Genomic DNA, 24,344 nt, shown 5'->3' with positions numbered 1-24,344 from the left:
GAAATCATCCACGAAATATTCCAAAGTGTCCAGCAGATGAAATAATTTTCAAACGTAAGTTGCGTGCTTGAGTTTCTTAGTAGATTTTGAAGTAATAGTCCCGATAATGCCTTTGTTATCCTCTCGCTCAGACATCACTGTGGATGGCAGTGTGATCTGTGCGGCGGTCCACGGTAACTCGTGAAGACGTCGCACTTCCTCTTCGATACGCTATGTACATAGTGTGACGACTTCTGCTGTTTGATATATTCCTACACTAGACGGCGCTGGTGTAGGTAAACGGGGATCAACTAGCCCTGAACATGTGATTTTAAATGAGATCTGATGTGACTTAAATCGGAATTTATCATTTAAATAAGTTATTTGAAACCGTATGTTTATTATTGTTAAGTTACAGGAATGTGCATTCTCTCTACTGACCGATGACAGTGTTTATGTGCGATCTGTGTTCCGTGCAAATTAAGATGTTCCTTGTTTTGAAAGTAATATGTGACAAATTCGAAGGAAATATTTTACATTTAGTAATGATTTAATGGCATTACTTCGGAAATTGGTTCGTCAGTGCCTTAACGAATATCTCAAACGGGTACATGTGTATAGAGCTAAGTCACATTTCATTAATTCACCACGAAATCAAACTCAGTTGCAATTATTCATTATAACCTTAAAAATACACATGTTCAACTATTAGTCTACATGCTACGCATATTAAAACTCTAGAGGCACCCACATGATGTTACGTACCGTTATGTCATACATATGTAATTCCTACATAACTACTTAAGTTAAATTATATGTTAACATGCTCAGATTAATGAATCTTACCAGCACTTCACCCCATCAGTCTGTTAACTGGACACATTGGACATTTTCCGGGTATGTTTTGCGGTCGTACAAGCTTGCATTTCTTTCCGTACTTCTTTTATTCGGAAATAAAATCGGCATCGTATGTAATGAGAAATTAATTTTGGTACCAACTCATGAGCATGGTCAGTACAGCACCCAAGTCTATGCGAAACAGTAATTGAATGTAAACTAATCAGGCATTCTTGAAATATTTCGCCCCATAATGCTTCTTGTACACTAATATTTCTCACAACAACTTCCTCTACATGAGGAAACATCAATAATAATTCACTTGGTGGATAAATGAGATAGTTGGATGAGTTACAATATTCCTGTAAACTCATCAGGCTGAAAACGGGCTACCTTTTGCCTCCTGGGTATTATTTTGCAGAGACCCAATACATGCTGTACAGTCTGTCACTTTGCTTGCATGTTTAACTATATACCCACAGAAGTGATGAATAACATTAATTTTTGAACTGGTAAAAGGAATTATTTGTTCATCTTCCCAACTTGATAAGGAAGGCTGATCAAAGGTAAGCTTGCTGTAAATTTTCTCCTGAGCTGTACTTATGATTTTGGCATTATCTTTGCAAACAGCTTTTGCCATGGCTCTAATCTGACTGAAAAATGATGTTAAGGGTACTTCAACTTCAGACTGACAATTACCTCCTTTAGGTATAGCATTGCTTAGTGGGACATACACTGATTGTAACATGTGCAGATGCAAAAAGTCCACTGTAGAAGGGAGATCACCACAGCTTATGGATCGTAGGATACCAAAGGAACATGTAATTTGGTAGACTGGCTTTGATATGGAGATCATCTTACTGTGATGTTTCGTGATAGATATTTCGGAAGATTAGGAAAAAAATGTGGGACTGCTGTAGGATCCAGTTTCCATGTCTGTGTTGGAATTTCCATTTTTTCACCATTAATAAAGAAACTGTCACATTTTTGGATAAGTTCGGCCGCAAAATGCAGATCACAGATACGACTTTTGTCACTTAAAGGTAGATCTTGACGTGGGACAGCTTTCGACCACTTCGAGAACAGAGTGGGATCTTTTGGGGGTGAAAAAATGCCGCTTCTCATTCGATTTTTTATTGTAACCCGACTTGCAACCCGGGACATAGCAAGTTGTAGGCATATTCAGGTGCGGAAGCAAATTGAAGCATATGCCCAAGTATACGTCCAACTTCTCAATGCCTAAATATTTTTAACTTTTTAGTTCACGGAAAGTTAATACCAGATATTTTGCACGTATAAAACTGGAAAACGTATAAAACTACCGGAAAAGACCACAAACTGTTTACACACTTCCACATAAAGCCGACAAAAAGCGCGCGTACTTGGACCTTTCACCAACTGCAGCACTGCAGGTGGCGGGGAACATGTACACCGTGTCTGTTAACATGTGATTCTGAGGGAGTCGTTACACTATTCATTTCTATTCGTCCTGCCTGGGGAAAGACGAACTACAATATATAAGACCTTAATGCAGCTATCGATATTAGCTAAAATGGCGCCCCGATCAGTTTGTTCAAATGTAAACATGAGCATGTGCGAAGCATCTGTTTAGTTCTTTCTGTTGGTTTGGTATAATTAGGAAACGTTAGTGTAGTGATGTTTTTATTGAAATTTTGTTTTAAAACTATTTTGATATATTTGGGCGTGTCGATCGTTTTGCATGCTGGATGTAATTCATATTACAGCAGATGCACTTACATTCAGATCAAGTGTACTCGTGACGATCTCGTAGTTACAAGTAATTTATTTGGGTGCATTAAAACATTCGAGGATAAATTTGTCAATAGAGACGATGTGTTCCGCGAACTTCATGAGCGGAGTTTTTTTCGTATAAGGCCAAAACTCTGTGTTGGTGCCAATCCTAGTACATTTTTCATTTACTATACCTTTTGAGGATTTTAAAAGCGAGATTATAAACAGTGTTAAAGCTATTTATTTTATCTGTAAATGAAGATTATATTCTCTTTGTTAAATTAGAGGACAAGGTATCAACTGATATACTGCCACGGTACGCATTTATGTTGCCAACGATGTTGGTGTTCAAGTGACTTGTGTCTCGGGGACGCAGAATGAGGAGCCATTCGGAACATCTCGGAACACTTCGGCTCTCTTCGGTTCCACGAACTATAACTAGGTGAGCTGCTCTCTTCAGTTCACGAACTAGGCTGGACTTAGCTACAATAAGGCGCCATTTCGGACACCAACACTTTCCTCACGTGCGCTGTTACTCGTGTATAGTAGGTGAATTGTTCTAGATTAGTTTTTGTGTGATTAAGAGTGCCGTGGTGAGTTGAAGGTATTATTACTGAAGGGCTGGATAGGCGTAATTATCTTGGTTTGTGTTCGGGTTCTCTAGGCACTTTAAAGTTTTCCTGTGATTTATAAGAGTGTCGGCGGATAGTCGTAATTTATCGTTCAATAATGGATACGTATAATTGTAATTTCTGCAGCGAGTCATTTAGTGTACATAAAAACTTACTGAGGCACATCAGTACCAAACATCGTGGCAATCAAAGTGAGAGTTTTAAGTGCAACTTATGTGATTACTCCACTGCAAGACGTGATAATCTTAAGAGGCATACATTCAGCATGCATGAAAAGGTCTCTGCAAAATTTGAGTCAAAAATACTTTGTCCATTATGTAAATATGACTGTGCATCACGAAGCGAGATGCTTCGGCATTACTCGTCACAACATGATATAGACGTAGTTAATGAAACTGTGGAATTTTCTAGTGAGAGTGATTTCTATAACTGGAAATCTAAGGTCGAAAAAGATCATCTATGCGAGTTTGTATGCAGCAGGGGACGTTGGGTTAGAACTACAGATAACTGCTCAAAATTGTCATTTCACTGTCATCGTAATGGTGTTTATAAATCAAGAGGGCAAAACGAGCGCCACCAGAAAATATTGGGAAGTAACAAAATTGATGGATACTGCCCAGCTAGCATGGATGTCACATGTCATCCTTCTGGCAAAGTTGAGGTTTCATTCTGCAAAACGCATGTAGGTCATCAGGCTGAGCTAGGCCGGTTAAGACTTTCAAAATCAGAAAGGGACGAAATTGCAAGGAAAATATCACTGCAGATTCCGTTTGACTGCATTTTAGACTCTGTTAGGTCTTCAATTAAAAGCAGCGAATTAGAACGCCGCGATTTAATATCAAATAAAGATCTTCACAACATAGCAAGAGATTATAACTTAAAAGCCGAGGCAGTTAGACATGCGAATGACAGCACGAGTGTGGACTCTTGGGTGAAAGAAATGCAAGAAATAGATTCTGTAGTCCGGTTCTACAAACCTCAGGGAGTTAGTTTGGAAGCCCATCCACAGCTGCGCGAAGAAGACTTTGTCTTAATTGTAATGAATGAGGCGCAGATTGAAATGTTACGCGATTATGGAAATAATTGTATTTGCATGGACAGCACACATGGGCTTAATTCTTACGGATTTGAACTGACAACTCTTCTTGTGTTGGACGAGTTATTTCAAGGCTTTCCTTGCTCGTTCATGTTTTCGAACAGAGATCTTCCGATTATGGAGATCTTCTTAACAGTTGTTCTGGATACTCTCCGTACTCCACTTCAACCAAATGTACTTATGTCTGATATGGCAGAAGTATTTCATAATGCCTGGTTGAAAGTTATGAAACCACCTCAACATCGACTGTTCTGCTCATGGCATGTAGATCGAGCGTGGAGGAAAAATCTTTGCAAGATTAAAGGACGTGAAAAACAAGCCGAAATCTATAAAATCATTAGAACGCTAATGCAGGAGAGAGATGAAGAGGCCTTTCGAAAGATGTTTGACGAGGCTCTACGGCTTCTGAAAGAAGACCCAGACACCTTAGAATTTGGTATATATTTTGAAAATAATTATCGGGCATCTGCTCCAAGCTGGGCGTATTGTTATCGTCAACACTCAGGTCTCAATACAAACATGCACTTGGAGAGAATGCATGGAGTGATCAAACATATATATCTAAAGGGAAACAAGCCCAAACGATTAGATATTGCCATCCATGCTCTAATGAGGTATCTAAGGGACAAACTCTATGATAGACTTATTCATCTGAATAAAGGTAAAGTGACCTCAAAGCTTTCCGCCATAAGGCAACGCCACAAAGCGTCATTTCAGCTCGACCCTGAAGATGCAATATATGACAATAATGTGTGGATAGTGCAGTCAAAACATTCCAACGAACTCTATGAAATAAGGCGAACGAGTGAAAGCTTGTGCAAGTGCGAATTGCTTTGTACCGAGTGCGAGACATGCCTCCACGCATTCACTTGCAGCTGTCCAGATTCATCAATCAAGTTCAACATGTGTAAACACATTCATTTGATATGCAGAGTAGCAAGTAAAGAGACTTCGAGTGCAGCTGAATCTACAGACAATAATTTAATCATCCACGAGGCATCCACTACAGATCAAAAACAACGTGCAATAATCCAAGAACTACAATGCCCTGGAGCAGCAAAGGCATGTGACAGTAAAGCGAAGAGGCGAGAAATGTTAATGGATAAATTCAGGCACATCCTAGATGAGGCTGAATCCGATGAAGACTTCGACATTATTGACAAACGTCTGCAAAATTTATTGCCAACCATTCAGGCCCGCAAATCTGCATCTTCGCTACCTCCAGTTTCACCAGCAAAAAAATCAAAATTTGAACCTCAGAGAAGATTTATGCCAACCAAGAAACCTCATAAAAAGATGTCGTTATCCATCGCAAAGCCCACAGCCACAGAAGAGCAAGACATTGCAATAAAATTACTCTTACCTAAATCTGAACCACAGTGATCAATCATGGGTCTTCTAAACACAGTAGAAGGTGATAAGTAGCAATATTTTTATTATAATTATTGGCAGGAGTGTACAACAAAAATAATTCTCAATTACCTACTAATAGACTGGTAATTAAATTAGTGAGGTGTGTGATTTGTGAATTTACAAACTAAAATTCATACATACAGTATACAGTATAAACTTAAAGTATGTCACCTGGAATCATAATTCTTCTGCTTTGCTCGAGACAAAACAGTGTAAGTATATTCCAAAATTGTAAAATATCACATTAGGTTTAACATTGTTATCAACAAGTATTCTTATCTTCTTATCTTGGATGAATTAGATAAATTGAAAGTTGACAATGGCGCAATAGTTGCAAGCATACGTTAGATTTTTTTTTTTTTTTTTTTTTTGTTGTTGTTGTAGGTGTGATCAGTGGGTGATTTTTGATAACATTTACAAGAAAGAAGGATCTATCTACTTCAATACCACATAGGCTACATGATATGTTGAGATCACTTCCAATCCACAGATTTTAGGAATCCTTGGCTCTATAGTGAGGGGTAAGTCATCAATCAATCACTACTGAACTTTATTTAGGGCAGTCGCCCAAGTGGCAGATTCCCTATTTGTTGTTTTCCTAGCCTTTTCTTAAATGATTGCAAAAACATTGGAAATTTATTGAACATCTCCCTTCGTAAGTTATTCCAATCCCTACCTCCTCTTCTTATAAATAACTCTTGCATTCCAGCTTTATCTTCATTTTGTGATCTTCCCTACTGTTAAAGACACAAACTTATTCGTCTACTAATGTCATTCCACGCCATCTCTCTGCTGACAGCTCAGAACATACCACTTAGTCCAGCAGCTCGTCTCCTTTCTCCCAAGTTTTCCCAGCCCAAACTTTGAAACATTTTTGTCAAGCTACTCTTTTGTCGGAAATCACCCAGAAGAAATCGAGCTGCTTTGCTTTGGATTTTTTCCAGCTCTTGAATCAAGTAATCCTGTTAAGGGTCCCATACGCTGCATCCATACTGTAGTAGGTGTCTTACCAGAGACTTAGGTACCTACAATGATCCCCCAAAGGAACTTTGACACCATCAATGCAATAATTAAAACAGAGAGGACTTTTCCTATTTGTGAAACTCACAACCTGACTTTTAACCCTGTTTATCATCATACCGTTGCCTACGGTCCATCTCACAACATTATATAGGTTATTTTGCAGTTGCTCACAAGCTTGTAACTTATTTATTACCAGTGGCATATACAGAGGGCTACCAAGGCTATCAGTGAAGCCCAAATCTCCATTGAGAATGATGGAAGTCTAAAGCACATTGTAGTCTAAGCATCTGAAACATTGTTCCATTTACAAAACTTGAAAGCAGTGAGAAAGAAACGTCACGCATATTTCTGAGAGCAAGGCATCGGAGACTGATATTGCAGCCCAGACTCTCGCCCCTTTCCCCTCGACTCGCCACACGCAGCTTGCTGCTGGATATTGGATAGGAGCGAGGACCAGCGGAGGATAGGTGTGCTAGGCTTCGGTCTGTCTGTTCGCCACTGCTACCTATCAACCATAAGTTACTCATTGTATATATTTCCTCACCTCATACTTCTGAATGATATAGGTAAGAGAGTGTGGGAATTCCTCATTCCCGTTTACTACTTGTAGGAAGAGACTGCAGGGCTGGTGTTACATGAGCAATATCGTTTTATTTTCATTGGTAGATCTGTTAAAATGAAATGCCACCTTTCAGGTTTAGCGTTTTCTTTCTTTTGTTGGATTGCCGGGCTGAGTGGCTCAGACGGTAAAGGCGCTGGCCTTCTGAACCCAACTTGGCAGGTTCGGTCCTGGCTCAGTCCGGTGGTATTTGAAGGTGCTCAAATATGTCAGCCTCGTGTCAGTAGATGTACTGGCACGTTTAAGAACTCCTGCAGGACGAAATTCCGGCACCTCGGCGTCTCCAAAAACCGTAAAAGAGTAGTTAGTGGAACGTAAAACAAATAACATTATTATTATTATTATTCTTTTGTTGGTTGGAATCGAACCCATGATCATGGGTCGGACACCACCACTGATCTCCCGAGGAAGCTAATTTAACCGGTGAACGATGGGTACGACTGCTGTAAAATAATAATAATACAAATATAATGGGACCGGGAGAGTTGGCCGTGTGGTTAGGAGCGTGCAGCTGTGAGCTCGCATCCGGGAGATAGTGGGTTCGAACCCCACTGTCGGCAGCCCTGAAAATGGTTTTCTGTGGTTTCCCATTTTCACACCAGGCAAATGCTGGGGCTGTACCTTAATTAAGGCCACAGCCGCTTCCTTCTCTTTCCTAGGCCTTTCCCATCCCATCATCGCCATAAGACCTATCTGTGTCGGTGCGACGTAAAGCAAAATAGAACAAAAAATAATAGGGCATGGCAACTATACAGGCTTTGTGTTGACCTAATGGGGATAAAATGAATGGCGAAGACATCATAAATACCCAGTCCCCAAGCCAGGGGAATTAACAGTATGAGGGGGTTGATTCTGTAAATTGAACTGGGGCCATCAGACCAAAGGCAAGCGTTCCATCCGTTTAGCCACAAAGCCGGACTCTCATTTCCTAAACCTTAGGTTACCATCTCCACTGATCAGGGGTTGAGCAATGGCAGTAGCAGAGTCCGGTGCAATAGCCTGTAAAGCAGCAGGCTTCTTCATTGACTACTGGCTGCAGCTCAAAACGCTGAAGGCTTGACGTTCACTAAACCAACCATCGAAAAGAGGTAACCTAAGTCTAGTGGTAGCCCATGTCTTAATCTCAGCATATGTCGCTGTTTATTACTCTGTACAGAATAACATCATCTGCAGAAAGCCTTATCCCTGACTCCATTTCTTTACACATGTCATTGATATATATATATATATGTAAGAAAACATAAAGGTCCAATAATACTGCCTTGAGGAATTCCTCTGTTAATTATTACAGGGTCAGATAAAGCTTTGTCTACTCTAGTACTCTGAGTTCTATGTTCTAGAAATATAGCCACCCATTCAGTCACTTTTTTTTTCTAGTCCAGTTGCACTCAGTTTTGCCAGTAGTCTTCCATGGTCTACCCTATCAACTGCCTTACATAGGTTAATCGCGATACAGTCCATTTCACCTCCTGAATCCAGGATATCTACTATATTTTGTTGGAATCCTAGAAGTTGAGCTAAACCCAAACTGTCTTCTATCAAACCAGTTATTAATTTTGCAAACATGTCTAAAATAATCAGAAATAATTCTTTCCCAAACCTTACATTCAGTGCATGTCAAACTGACTGGCCTGTAATTTTCAGCTTTATGAGAGCCTACATGGCTCAGGCGGCAGCGCTCTGGCCTCTCAACGCTCTCAAAGCAGAGCCGGGACAGGTTTTTCTCCAGGTATTCCAGTTTTCCCTGTCATCTTTCATTCCAGCAACACGCTCCAATATAATTTCATTTCATCTGTCATTCATTAATCACTGCCCCAGACGAGTGCGACAGGCTTAGCCAGCTGGCACAATTCCTATCCTCATCGCTAGATGGGGGCTTCATTCATTCCATTCCTGACCCAGTTGGACGACTGGAAACAGGCTGTGGATTTTCATTCACGCTTTATGATGATAAATAGTTCTTGTGTATAAAACTTTTAACTTCCCTTTACTGCTTGAAGACAAAATGAGTATTACATACCCATACATACATACATACATACATACAGAGCTACAGATGGTTATGCCCTTCAGCATTCAGTCTGCAAGCCTCTGTGAGTTAAGCAATAATAATATTATTATTAATAATAATAAATAATTTAGTATTTCATTGCAGTCAATGGTCATAAGATTAAATTACAATTCATAATTCTTTTAAGTTACACTAGAATAACATGCACATAATTTGAACATGAATATTTTGCACATTCATTATTATTATTATTATTATTATTATTATTAATATTATATAATGAATGCACCAAACTTAACATTTCACTACTCATAATGAGGAGTAAACATTACTTGCAGCAGAAACATGTCAGGGATTCTTTTCTCTGAAGACAGGTAAGAGTGCGATACCTATCACAAGCTCTTCCACGTGGAGCGCAGATACACTGCGTACTTGGTCCGTGGTAACTGAACGCTGAAACCTGCCCTCACTTTGTCATTCCGACAAGATTTTGCTTTTTACTATCTTTACAGAGGGTTGTTCCTAGGCATTCCCTTGCTGCTTTTACTACCGCATCACTGTGTGCCACCCATTCTCTTTCTATATCGTACGCCTGTTTCCTGGACTGCATTACTTCCATAGGTCCGAGGCTTGCTTGAAGTGTTCCAAGCTTGGTCTACTTCCCCTGTTGTTGGGGGTGGTAGAATAGCAAACCCGGTATCCCCTGCCTGTCATAAGAGGTGACTAAAAGGGGTCCCAGGGGCTCTGAACTTTGGAGCATGGGTTTTTGACCAAGGGGCCCTTAGCTGAGTCCTGGAATTGCTTCCACTTACTTGTGCCAGGCTCCTCACTTTCATCTATCCTATCCAACCTCCCTTGATCAAGTCTTGTTCTTTTCCGACCCCAACGGCATTATGTATGGAGGCTTAGGACATTTTTCACGTTTATGTCCTTCGTGGCCCTTGTCTTCCTTTGGCTGATACCTTCATTTTTTGAAGTGTTGGACCCCTTCCATTTTTTCTCTCTGATTAGTGTTATATAGAGGATGGTTGCCCACTTGTACTTCCTCGTAAAATAATCACCACCACCACCACTCTGTGTCCGACTCAATGGCTAAATGGTTAGCGTGCTGGCCTCTGGTCACAGGGGTCCTGGGTTCGATTCCCAACAGGGTCAGGAATTTTAACCATCATTGGTTAATTCAGTTGGCACTGGGGCTGGGTGTATGTGTCGTCTTCATCATTTCATCCTCATCACGACGCATGGGTCGTCTGGGCGTCAAATCAAAAGACCTGCACCTGGCGAGCTAAAGTTGTCCCCAGGCACTCCCGGCGCTAAAAGCCATATGCCATTTCTATTTAATACCACTCTGTGAAGCAGGAACGCTACCTTACTTCTAGTCCTAGTGAGGACCTCTCCCTTGATGGGTCGTAGCCACCTGAGCGCAAAGCAGGCCATGACTCTGAAAATGTTAGGGTATCTTGAGTCTGTGGACCAGGTTATAGGCCACTCAGCTGTTACCTGTGGTTCTTGAAGTAGGAGGTGACAGCAGTAACCCACACCATGAACCACAAAAATTAATAGTATAATTGAAGACATGCTCGCAAAAACGGTCTAACCCTCAAAATTAAAAAAAGTGAGTTAGGTGCTGCTATCTATTGAGCAACATGAATAGTACCTATTCCTACATATGCTAATATCAGGAGGGATCATTTAGAGGAATACAGTAGGTGAAAATTTGAGTGTTTAACCTGAGGGCCTTTGTCAGAATGCAAAAATGGGCTAACCCCTATAGAGCAGAAATTAAATAAGTGTACGCAACATTGCAGGCTTAGCACTAACATTGTGGTGTAGTGTAGTGGTGAACCAATGATTGAAACAACGAATTTGCCGAGAGCGGGTAACATTATGAACATTACATAAGAATTTTAATGTAACTTATCATTAAAAAATTCATTACTGAGAATACAATGTCCCTGGTTATATACGAATATATACCTACTCCAGAATGTTCATTGTATCAATGTTGGTGACCCTGGCTACTGCTTGTAAACAACAAACATGGTGGACACAGAGAGTGAATTTGCTGAGCGAGCTGACGAAATGTGCGGAAATTATCGTAAAATCCTGCAAAATGGTGTCGGGAAATTCAGAAAAAGAAAAGGAATAGTGGTGAGGAATATGTTAATTACAAAGGTGTTGTAATAGAGGAGATGAGTATTGGTGCAAACTGCCGCTGTTCGCGTAAGCGTTTTGAAAAGGTGACAGAAGATTATCGTGAAAGACTTTTTCTCAATTTCTGGAATTTCGGTGACCATGACTTACAGAATGCGTACATTTCTGGGTGTGTACAGATTTGCTCAGTGAAACGAAGATATGTGAACGATTCTCGTAGCAGTAGAAGACAATGTTCATGTGTTTTCAAGGTTATGGTAGATGCAACAGAGGTTGTAATCCGTAAAAAGGCCCTATTGTCTATATTTGGATTGAGTAATGGACGACTTTCTCGAATAATTCAAGAGAAGAAAACTTCAGGCACCTTCAAGGTAAGCAATCACTGTGATTCTAATCACTTTTCACGTGCAGTTCTCTACGTAAGTTAGGTTGTGCTTCAAGATAATAAAACAAGGTTGTAAGAGAACATGGTTTGATTCTATTTTAGTTGGATCAGAGGGGTCAGCATGGAAACCGTCCCAACAAAACAGAAGAGGCAGATATAAACTGCGTAAGGGAGCACATTGACAGTTTCCCCACGCGGTCGAGTCATTATTCTCAGAAAAAGAATCCTAACATGAAGTACTTAAGTGGAGAACTCAATATTAGTGTTTTGTATAACCTTTATATGGACAAGTGCACCCAGGAAAATAGGACACCAGTTAGCCTTGCCATTTACAGAAAGATTTTCTATAAATATAATTTGTCGTTCCAAGCACCTTGTAGTGATACATGTAAAATATGTGACAATTTAAACATTCAAGTTTCAACAGAGAATGATCCTCTGAAAAAAAAAAAAAAAAAAAAGAGATCTGGAATGTAAGTTAGAGCTGCATAAATGAAAATCAGAGTCGGCCTATGAGCAGTTAAAAGTAGACACACAACTAGCTAAGGAAGACAGGACTGTTGGAACAAGGCCAGAATTTGCCGGCACAGCTATGATGACATACTTACGGGACCTCCTGGGTAGGAGGGGTTTCAGGTGGGGAGAACTTAAAAGAACTTTCACCTCGTATTTCCTCTCCCTTCACTTTCTTTCATCCCCCGCCTGTATTTCACCGGCATCCATTTAACCTATTTTATACGTAGTTATTTCACTTATATATTCGCATACTAATCTAATTTTACTTACCTGTTATAAATTCCTGGCGACAGGCCGTCTTGAACCAGCGATCCATCAGCTTATCCACTCAGCTAACATGTTACTTGATAATTTGAAGCGTAAACGATGTAGGCTATATATAGATACATATAGTACATTAGGCCTACCAGTAATAGAGATGGCATAGCAATGTAATTAATATTTACACCAAAAGATGACTGTCGTCTCTCTCTGAACTGTCGCCAACTTAACTTTTACGAGGAACAAAAATACATCAAACTCAAATCACGAGTTTCATTACCAGCAGTGTGATTATTGTTTGAAGAGGGAGTACAAGTAGACGAAAACAAACCAGTCGTGTGTCCAGCTATGTTATAGTCTTGATTGCTATCTTAAGAGGAAGTAGGCCTACAACTAGACGAAAACAATCGAGTTGTATGTCCAGCTCTGTCATAGTCGTGATTATAGTTTTAAGAGGAAGTATAACTAGAGATAAACAGTCCAGTCGTGTGTTCAGTTCTGTGATAGTTGTGACGATTGTTTTAGGACGAAGTAGAACTAGCCAAAACAATTAAAACTCCCGTTCAGTGCTGCATCCATACTAGTAATTATTATTTTAAGAGGGAGTACATCTACGCAAACACAAGAAGTCCATCTTCTGTCTACTCCTGTGCCAACTTTTGGTGAGTACCCATAAATTCATATCCTGTCTCAGTGGTTGCAATATACTCGTGTGTATAGTGTTGCTTTCCTATTCATGATGTCATCACCAAAAGTGTACTTCCAACAACAGTCGCTCAATTAGCAATGCTGTCGCACCTAACCGAACCTAACCTAACGTGTCACTACCAGTGGTTTTCGGTGGATCACAACCTAACCTGTCACTATCAGTGGTTTTCGGTGGATCACAACCTAACCTGACACTACCAGTGGTTTTCGGTGGATCACCCCGCTAAATTAGTAATGCTGTCGCACCTAACCAAACCTAACCGAACGTGTCACTATCAGTGGTTTTCGGTGGATCACCCCGCAAGATTAGTAATGCTCTCGCACCTAACCTAACCTGTCACTAGCTTTGGTTTTCGGTGGATCACAACCTAACCTGACACTATCAGTGGTTTTCGGTGGATCACCCCGCTAAATTAGTAATGCTGTCGCACCTAACCTAACCTGTCACTAGCTTTGGTTTTCGGTGGATCACCCCGCTAAATTATTAATGCTGTCGTACCTAACCAAACCTAACCTTATGTGTCACTACCAGTGCTTTTCGGTGGATCACAACCTAACCTGTCACTATCAGTGGTTTTCGGTGGATCATAACCTAACCTGTCACTATCAGTGGATTTCGGTGGATCACCGCGCTAAATTAGTAATGCTGTCGCACCTAACCAAACCTAACCTAACGTGTCACTACCAGTGGTTTTCGGTGGATCACCGCGCTAAATCAGTAACGCTGTCGGCAGCCCTGAAGATGGTTTTCCGTGGTTTCCCATTTTCACACCAGGCAAATGCTGGGGCTGTACCTTAATTAAGGCCACGGCCACTTCCTTCCCATTCCCACCTATCTGTGTCAGTGCGACGTAAGCAACTAGCAAATAAAAGTGTTTTTCGGTGAATCACAATTGCTTTCGTAAAGGATGCTAGGGGCTGTTGGCCGCTTCGCGGCCCTAACATGGGGGCTTATGCCCACCGACCCCCTTTTGCTTGTCTCTAGACCAATGGTTTTGCCACTAGCCGGACTTAACCAAAGCAGATCGGTGCTTTTCCTACTTGCCGGACGTACTTAATATTCGTAAAGTTTTCGCGAAATCAAGTCGGCCCCATCATATCGCGCCGTTAATATCTATTTCACTATCCAACTAGTCAATTTTTAGCCCAATCTAGTGCCAATCTAATGGCTGTGAATTGTGTGACGCAGTCTCAAACAGCTAAAGATACCAGACCATTAACTCATACATTTAGCGGCTGCTACACGTTCCTTCGAATTATCCGCCATGTTTGCAAACATCAACTCGCTAAACACGTCATACATGACGTCATATAGACGCACGAGCAGCAGCCGCGGAGCCCGTGCTGGCGGATCCTGGACTTATACCGGACTGTTCATGTGATTGCTTTTGACATGCAGCAATGTCTCCTCACTCCCCACTTGAGTGTAGGGATAATATTTTATAAACGTCAGCTTTGGACTTTGAATTTTGGTATTCACAATGTTGCAAATAACGCTGCAACAATGTTTATGTGGCCTGAGGATGTAGCGTGAAGGGGGGCCGATGATATAATCTCATGCCTTCGGCATTATGTTATGACTTCCGTTCCTGATAATGTTAACCACCTGATAGTATATTTTGATTCTTGTTTTGGTCAAAACAAGAACTTTTCTTTAGGTAGCTTTTGGATGTTTTTAGTCCAGACTGGAAGATTTCATATAATAGAACATAAATATTTAGTGCCAGGTCACACGTATTTGCCATGTGACAGAGACTTTGGCCTTATAGAGAAGAAAAAGAGGCAAGTATCATCAATTTAAATTCCAGATCAATGAATGGAACTTGTTAGGAAGACTAGGGTTAAGAAGCCGTTTGCAGTGGTAAAGATGACACGTGACATGTTTATCACTGCTTCGCCTTTACTGGATAAGATAACGAAAAGAACAGTCTCTGATTCGAAGCAAAAGGTATTGTTAAGCAAGATTACATGTTGTAAAATCAGTAAAGAAGATCCATTTAGGTTACTTTTCAAGTACTCATACTCTTCAATAGAAGAGTATGATTCTGTAGATCTCAGAAAAAAAAGTACCTGGTAGACCATCATTCGGTATTGAACACCTACCATGCAAGTACGACAGACCTAGGCCTGTACTTCCAGCCAAAATCAAGGATATTTTAGACTTGTTGGATTACATACCCCCTCTGTATCATGCATACTACAGAAATCTTGCTTCCAATGCATGTAGTCCCGTTCATGAAGAAGACGATCCACTTTTTGATATTCCTGATTATGATTAGGTTAAGGTACAGGATTAAGTAGCTGTAGGCAACCTCATTATTGCATTTGTTGATATATTATGTATTATTTGTTTGTAACAACACTTTCCTTATCTATATTATATAATTTATTGCCAGAATTATTTGTATTTCCCTTCCATTTATCACAAAGTCAGGTAGGTACATTACAAAACGAACACATGTACATTGAGTATACAACTTCCCTTAAGTTCATTTAGCTACTGCATTGCTAGTCTGCAATAAAACAACTTAAAATTGCTATGAAAACATTTTCCCTGAATGTATACTTTGATTTGATGTGCAATACACTAGGTAAAATTAATGCAGTATATTTTTCTTTGTTCAGTTTGCAAAACTTAAATTTTCTCCTGTCAAGCAAAGTGAGAGTTACACCGTTTTTGCGAGCATGTCTTCAATTATACATCTGGGGCTGTTTCACATCTAGTATGAAATTGAATGGTATTTCACAACAGTTCATCATATTCTTGTAATTTATATGCTGTTTTATTATAGCCTGCCCGTTTTGCATTTCCTAGTAATAGAACATGGGATTATTCAAAGAGCAATGTGTATAATTAATATGAATATGAACTTTGTTTCAATGAACTCTTTTTTCTTTTAAGGCTAAAACCCAATTCTGTGCCAACACAAAATCTTGCCGGCAGCAGCGTGAAGGGCGTTTTGAGATCAAGAAAAGGAGGGAGTTCACGCAAGAGGAAGAGAGGAGAAGAAGAAGAAGAAATGGGACATCTCCATCCACCAGTACTGCTTAGGTGCAGCCAACAGACAGACTTCTGCAAGGTGTCCTAAAAGTGTTAATAATGATGTTATACAAATTGAAGGGTGAGGTGTGCAGGTTAGAGAAAAGTAAGGTCTTAATTGCAGCTCATACCGAAAGGATTGTTTTAAGGGTCACCAAAACTTTCTTTGTAAGAGCAAAGGACGGTGATTCACTGACAGCGATAAAACTGTTGCTCTTGCAATATATGTTTTTCTTCTAAAGCATACCAGTTCACCCTTGTCTCGGGAGCGCATCCTGTATAACCACTCTGAACTTTTCTGCTCTCTTTGATTCCACGAAGTATACACTGCGTACCGTCAGTTGTTGCGGTGGGTGTGGCGCTTGCAGGCTGCTTAGCACGCCACGTTTTAAGTATAAATTTCCTTCATTCTTAAGGAATAGTACAAATAAAAACTGTCTCCCACCCCAGAAACTGAATGGACTTGAGTCCCAGTTGTCAGTTCGAAAAACCTCACTGAAGAAAAATGATTCCATATGACATACTTCAAGTTTATACTCTATGTATGAATTTGAATTTTTAAATTCACAAATCACACACTTCACTAACTTAATTACCAGTCTATTAGTAGCTAATTGAGAACTATTTTTGGAGTACACTCCTGTCAATAATTATAATATAAATATTGCTATTTATCACCTTCTACTGTGTTTAGAAGACCCATGATTGATCCCTGCCGTTCAGATTTAGGTAACAGTAATTTTATTGCAATGTCTTGCTCTTCTGTGGCTGTGGGCTTTGCGATGGATAACGACATCTTTTTATGAGGTTTCTTGGATGGCTTAAACCATTCTGAGGTTCAAATTTTGATTTTATTGCTGGTGAAACTGGAGGTAGTGAAGATGCAGATTTGCGGGACTGAATGGTTGGCAATAAATTTTGCAGACGTTTGTCAATAATGTCGAAGTCTTCATCGGATTCAGCCTCATCTAGGATGTGGCTGAATTTATCCAGTAACATTACTCGCCTCTTCGCTTTACTGTCACATGCCTTTGCTGCTCCAGGGCATTGTAGTTCTCGGATTATTGCACGTTGTTTTCGATCTGTAGTGGATGCCTCGTGGATGATTAAATTATTGTCTGTAGATTCAGCTGCACTTGAAGGCTCTCTACTTGCTACTCTGCATATCAAATGAATGTGTTTACACATGTTGAACTTGATTGATGAATCTGGACAGCTGCAAGTGAATGCGTGGAGGCATGTCTCGCACTCAGTACAAAGCCATTCGCACTTGCACAAGCTTTCACTCATTCGCCTTATTTTGTAGAGTTCGTTGGAATGTTTTGACTGCACTATCCACACATTATTGTCATATATTGCATCTTCAGGGTCGAGCTGAAATGACGATTTGTGGCGTTGCCTTATGGCGGAAAGCTGTGAGGTCACTTTACCTTTATTCAGATGAATAAGTCTATCATAGAGTTTGTCCCTTAGATACCTCATTAAAGCATGGATGGCAATATCTAATCGTTTGGGCTTGTTTCCCTTTAGATATATATGTTTGATCACTCCAGGCATTCTCTCCAAGTGCATGTTTGTATTAAGACCCGAGTGTTGACGATAACAATACGCCCAGCTTGGAGCAGATGCCCAATAATTATTTTCAAAATATATATAAAATTCTAAGGTGTCTGGGTCTTCTTTCAGAAGCCGCAGAGCCTCGTCAAACATCTTTCGAAAGGCCTCTTCATCTCTCTCCTGCATTAGCGTTCTAATGATTTTATAGATTTCGGCTTGTTTTTCACGTCCTTTAATCTTGCAAAGATTTTTCCTCCACGCTCGATCTACATGCCATGAGCAGAACAGTTTCATAACTTTCAACCAGGCATTATGAAATACTTCTTCCATATCAGACATAAGTACATTTTGTTGAAGTGGAGCACGGAGAGTATCCAGAACAACTGTTAAGAAGATCTCCACTGTTCGAAAACATGAACGAGCAAGGAAAGCCTTGAAATAACTCGTCCAATACAAGAAGAGTTGTCAGTTCAAATCCGTAAGAATTAAGCCCATGTCTGCTGTCCATGAAAATACAATTATTTCCATAATCGCGTAACATTTCAATCTGCGCCTCATTGATTACATTTAAGACAAAGTCTTCTTCGCGCAGCTGTGGATAGTCTTCCAAACTAACTCCCTGAGGTTTGTAGAACCGGACTACAGAATCTATTTCTTGCATTTCTTTCACCCAAGAGTCCACACACTCGTGCTGTCATTCGCATGTCTAACTGCCTCGGCTTTTAAGTTATAATCTCTTGCTATGTTGTGAAGATCTTTATTTGATATTAAATCGCGGCGCTCTAATTCGCTGCTTTTAATTGAAGACCTAACAGAGTCTAAAATGCAGTCAAAAGGAATCTGCAGTGATATTTTCAGTGCAATTTCGTCCCTTTCTGATTTTGAAAGTCTTAACCGGCCTAGCTCAGCCTGATGACCTACATGCGTTTTGCAGAATGAAACCTCAACTTTGCCAGAAGGATGACATGTGACATCCATGCTAGCTGGGCAGTATCCATCAATTTTGTTACTTCCCAATATTTTCTGGTGGCGCTCGTTTTGCCCTCTTGATTTATAAACACCATTACGATGACAGTGAAATGACAATTTTGAGCAGTTATCTGTAGTTCTAACCTAACATGCCCTGCTGCATACAAACTCGCATAGATGATCTTTTTCGACCTTAGATTTCCAGTTATAGAAATCACTCTCACTAGAAAATTCCACAGTTTCATTAACTACGTCTATATCATGTTGTGACGAGTAATGCCGAAGCATCTCTCTTCGTGATGCACAGTCATATTTACATAATGGACAAAGTATTTTTGACTCAAATTTTGCAGAGACCTTTTCATGCATACTGAATGTATGCCGCTTAAGATTGTCATGTCTTGCAGTGGTGTAATCACGTAAGTTGCACTTAAAACTCTCACTTTGATTGCCACAATGATTGGTACTGATGTGCCTCAGTAAGTTTTTATGTACACTAAATGACTCGCTGCAGAAATTACAATTATACGTATCCATTAATGAACGATAAATTACGACTATCTGCCGACACTCTTATAAATCACAGGAAAACTTTAAAGTGCCTAGAGAACCCGAACACAAACAAGATAATTACGCCTATCCAGCCCTTCAGTATTAATACCTTCAACTCACTACGGCACTCTTAGATGATGAAGATGCTTGTTGTTTAAAGGGGCCTAACATCGAGGTCATCGGCCCCCGGCACTGTTAATCACAGGAAATCTGTAATAAAGCCTAGAAAACATGTACACAGACACATCACAACTGTGCGTGAACCTTCTCCTGTGCGTTACTTCGCAGTGGCGCCTTACGCTAGCCGAGTCTAGCCTGGTTCATGTTGTACCGAAGAGAGCTGAAATAATCCAAGTAGCTCCACGCACTGCGTGATGTACCGAAGAGAGCTGAAATTTTCCGAGTGGTTTCACATGCCATGTTCTCGAGTCGAAAGTGTCACTCCCTCTTGTATGTGTAAATTGCAGAGATGTGTTCATTTATAAAGAATTAAATGTTTTAATAAAATATTATCTGAATGAAGAAAATGAAAAAAGGAATGGGAATTGAGATAGAAACATTAAAGCAAAGATGATCATGCATATGTAAATAATTGCATACAAAATATTTGGCTCGAGGAAGATGAATCATTCAGGACATGTTGTTTTACATATAGAGTTATTCAGCTGAATGTACATATGTGTGAGACTAACACATCATACTTTGCATAGTTCTTTAAAGTACTTTCAGTTTTCACACTTACTGTACATTTTCGTGGTGGCTGTATGTTCAAAGATATTGGTACAGAGCTGTTTCTTTTTTAAAATAATGTAACATATTTTATATCGCCATAGATAACAGGTAAATGAAAAAGATATTTGCGACTGGTTTCCTTCCCTATCTGAATTCATTGAAACTATATCTTGCGCACCTGAACATTAGTGCTCTAGGTCACCACTTGTATCGCAAACATCTACGCGCAGAATGACTGTCGCTGGGGTAATGTTGATTATTACATAATCTGCAGATTTCATTCTACAAGACTTTTAAGGTATTTATTTACATTTTTCTTGTGGGTTTGTCATAGTTATTGTGATCTTGCGTTCTGAGATTCTATTCTGCAGACCCCTATCTTTTTGGTCGCTGCAGACCTCGTGTTTTAATTTACATATTGCTTGTTCCGTGTGTATCTTTACTATATGCGAGAGTGGAGATTGACACTGATCTGTGTAAATTGTGTGTGTACCTGTGACCTTGATTTGAGACCCTGTTTAATTCTCTTCGAGTCTACGACTGGCTGAGCTTGTAATACCAATATAAATGGTCCGTTATTGGACATTATAAATTTTGATATGTTTTGACGCTAGTGATACGCATCTCATGTTCACCAAAAGAGAGGTGATATGAGTATGGAATGTATCATGCGTTATATGTGCGTCTTTCACTATTGTATTTGGGGTGAACCTGGGTTGCTGCGCGGCCATCCGACATTGTGATATGTGTATCTTGTTCAAGCTCACAAGCCGCTGGTTTTATTTGTCATGCAGTGCGAGCATTCTCGTATCCTACCTTGACCCCTATACTTATTTGGATTTGCTCATATTGGTCTCTAGGTTGTGTGTGCATGTGACTGTGTGCATTGATGGATGAGATTTGTGTTGGTTTCCACATCTCGCAAATATTATTTTTGTGCCTTCCTTATTTTCTTTATTGCATTTCTTTTTGGCTTATTTTTAAAATATTTTCTTTCAGTTAACATGTTTCATCGTTTGAGATATTGATTGATCTCGGTAACTATGGCGACCTATCATCTTCCTAGATTTTTTTCTTGTTTTTTTCTTCCGGCTGGGGTTTTGTTTCTTGGTGCCTTTCTGATAGCTGGGGATGTGAGTCTCAATGGAGCTATTGTTATAGTGGCCTGCGTCTGTTGAATGGACGTGGCTGAGGCCTATCATTGCTGTATACTCCATTATGCAACTTTCTGAGTTATATGTGTTCTTTTGCACCTGTTCTACTTTTCACAGACACAAGGAATAGACACAGAACAGACAGTCACCACATAACCTCGGACAACACCAAACCGACAAACAGCAATTGGAGGGACATTCAACAAGATAAACCAAGCAGCAGCTTTCAATACGAACGTTGATTTACGTCCCTTTCAATCATCCTTATCAAATCCATTAGTTCAACGAACAGTCATTGACATCTATAAGAACATATCTTTTCAACAGCATTCGCCGAGGTCATATGACAACAAGCATTTAAATTTCTTGAAGACCAACATTTATCCTGTTATAAGTTCAATCATCAAATTGATGATAAATTTGAATCTTTATAGACTCTTATCCACAAGGGATAAATAACTTTTTTACCAGATCTCATTGCTAAGAAAATCCTCAAATTTAGCTCCTAAGATTGATTTTCACGTCTTTCTAAGATTTTGGATATGATATATATATTTTTATTTAATTTAATATTTTAGTACTCTCTCTTCCATAATTTTAATGTATCTTCCTATTAAGCACATGTAATTAAGCCATGTATACAAAGATTTTATATTTTATGATATTCTAATAGAGTAAGTTTTAAGTTTGTCAAAAATGTTCTAATAGTTCTTAAGTCATTATTTACGTAAATAACAATTATTCGAGATTCAGATTTGGCTGATGATGCTCTATAAGGGAGCGAAACATGTCCCATATATAACTTTTTAACTAATGAAGTTATTTTAAATGTGACCACATTATAATGTATTGAACAGGTGGATTCATAATAAAACTTTATTATTGTATATCAACAGATTTCAATACGGATTAAAACATGAGATTAGTCACTTGCATCTCTGTTAGTTTTTGTAAAAAAAAAAAAAAAGTTTTTGTAAAAGATAATTTTTTCTGAATTGAAAGGAAATTGACTATGCACATGTTATTCCTTGGACAGAATATGTAAATTATTTGTTATTTGTATCCCCAGCTTTTGTTCATTGACTCATTTAATTTCAGTTTTATGTTAATAAACCCTTTTATTGGATCACTTTTCTTTTATTGGGGGTTATGCCTCTATCATTTCCTCCCTGTAATTTAAGAGGCACGAGTTCAGATCCAGGCAGTTTTCAGCCTGTTCCTGTAGATAAATAATATATAAGTAATAATAATAACAACGTAAACGTTTCCACCTTTTCAATACTAAAATATATTCACAAAATTATAAATTACACGGTACTAGTTTCGACCCATCTAGGGGTCATCATCAGCCGTATTGGAGCAAAGATCAATTTTGGTGAAATCCTAAGAAAATGTTATTTTAAAGAATAACAAGTGAAATGAGATGTTATTATGGTAATAGTTAATAATACAAGGAATATACATACTAAGAGGTTTTAACTATTTCACCAAAAGTGATCTTTGCTCCAATACGGCTGATGATGACCCCTAGATGGGTCGAAACTAGTACCGTGTAATTTATAATTTTGTGAATATATTTTAGTATTGAAAAGGTGGAAACGTTTACGTTGTTATTATTATTACTTATATATTATTCTCAGTTCAATACGGACCAAAAACATGAAATTCATAACCATCAATGTTCCTGTAGAGTCCACAAGGTAAGTATTCGTGTTGTGGTGAGTATATATTTGCTGATCCGTGTGGTTTGGCGGACCTCTCGTGGATGGCGTGATCGGGTGGTGCACAAGACTGCCAACTTGTCTACTTGGGAACTAAGAAAGGCACAGAATTATGTTTTTGTTTTTTCTTGCCGTACAGAGATTATCCACCGCGGCCATAGAAAAAATCCTCTCAAAGAGAGTGTGGCCCCAAAAGGGCCACTGTTCTCATACAGAGATTGGCCTGGATGTGCAAAACTAGGTTACAGTTACTAAATGACGTTTCTTTCTTGGCGTGCGGACAGTATACTCCTTTACAGGGTGTATTTACTTGTGCTTTTATTATGCGCTGGTTGATGACGGTATGTAATTCTTATCATTGCTGGGAATTATTTCACACTCCATTTTACACTGGCCGGTAGCAATGCTAGTAGCTTCTAAAGCAATGGAGAATGGTGAGTGCTGCTCTTTATTATGTAATAAAAAGTAAATGTACTTCTGGGGGCGTATTGATGTGTTCCTGGACATCGCCGTTATCACATCTGTCCTCTGAAAGGAATTCCATGTAACATTTGCATAATTTCTACTTCCTTATAATGTTATCACGCTTGCAATATGCAGAGTATATTTTTATCCTCACCCCCCCTTAATCAGTCCTTATTCTTTTGCTCATTTTTCGAAGAATCAAACCACTACTTTCTTTTCCTTCTGATTAGTGTTAAAAAGGGGTGATTGCCCAGTTGTACTTGTACTACCGGTACTTCTTAAAATAATATTTCCAAGGGTGACTTGCCTGTGGTTAGGGGCACTCAGCTGTGAGCTTGCATTCAGAAGATAGTGGGTTCAATCCCCACCGCCGGCAGCCCTGAAGATGTTTTACCATGGTTTCCCATTTTCACACCAGGCAAATGCTGGGACTCTTCCGCTTCCTTCCCACTCATAGCCCTTTCCTACCCCATTGTCGCCATTAGACCTACCTGTGTCGACGCAATGTAAAGCAACTTGTAAGAAAAACAATTTATGAAGATAAATACCAGCTAATATGCTGGAAAAGGGATCCCATGCGAAGACCATCCTGTTCATAAATGGTATTCATAAAAGAAAAGTAGTTGTTGTCAATAGGAAATGTAAGGAGTCATAAAAGAATTCTTTCGATTTTAATCAGTTTGCTATTATTATTGAGATTCAGCAATCGGTATGTTGAAATGCATGTTGGTGATATCGTGGTAATAAATGGAAAAATGAGGTAACTGC

At 39.4% G+C, this 24,344-nt stretch overlaps 1 protein-coding gene across 1 annotated transcript; it reads left to right on the top strand.

The window, feature by feature from the left end:
* The first annotated feature begins 4,479 nt into the window (after positions 1–4,479).
* Positions 4,480–22,516, top strand: LOC137502838 (uncharacterized). Its single transcript, XM_068229944.1, has 3 exons — positions 4,480–5,921; positions 6,094–6,230; positions 16,289–22,516. The coding sequence occupies exon 1, from the start codon at positions 4,486–4,488 to the stop codon at positions 5,677–5,679; it is 1,194 nt and encodes a 397-aa protein (XP_068086045.1). The 5' UTR covers positions 4,480–4,485; the 3' UTR covers positions 5,680–5,921; positions 6,094–6,230; positions 16,289–22,516.
* The last annotated feature ends 1,828 nt before the right edge of the window (positions 22,517–24,344 follow it).

This window comes from Anabrus simplex, chromosome 12 (genome assembly GCF_040414725.1).
Source record: "Anabrus simplex isolate iqAnaSimp1 chromosome 12, ASM4041472v1, whole genome shotgun sequence".
Lineage (NCBI taxonomy): Eukaryota > Metazoa > Arthropoda > Insecta > Orthoptera > Tettigoniidae > Anabrus > Anabrus simplex.
This window is presented reverse-complemented; position numbering and strand designations above follow the sequence as displayed.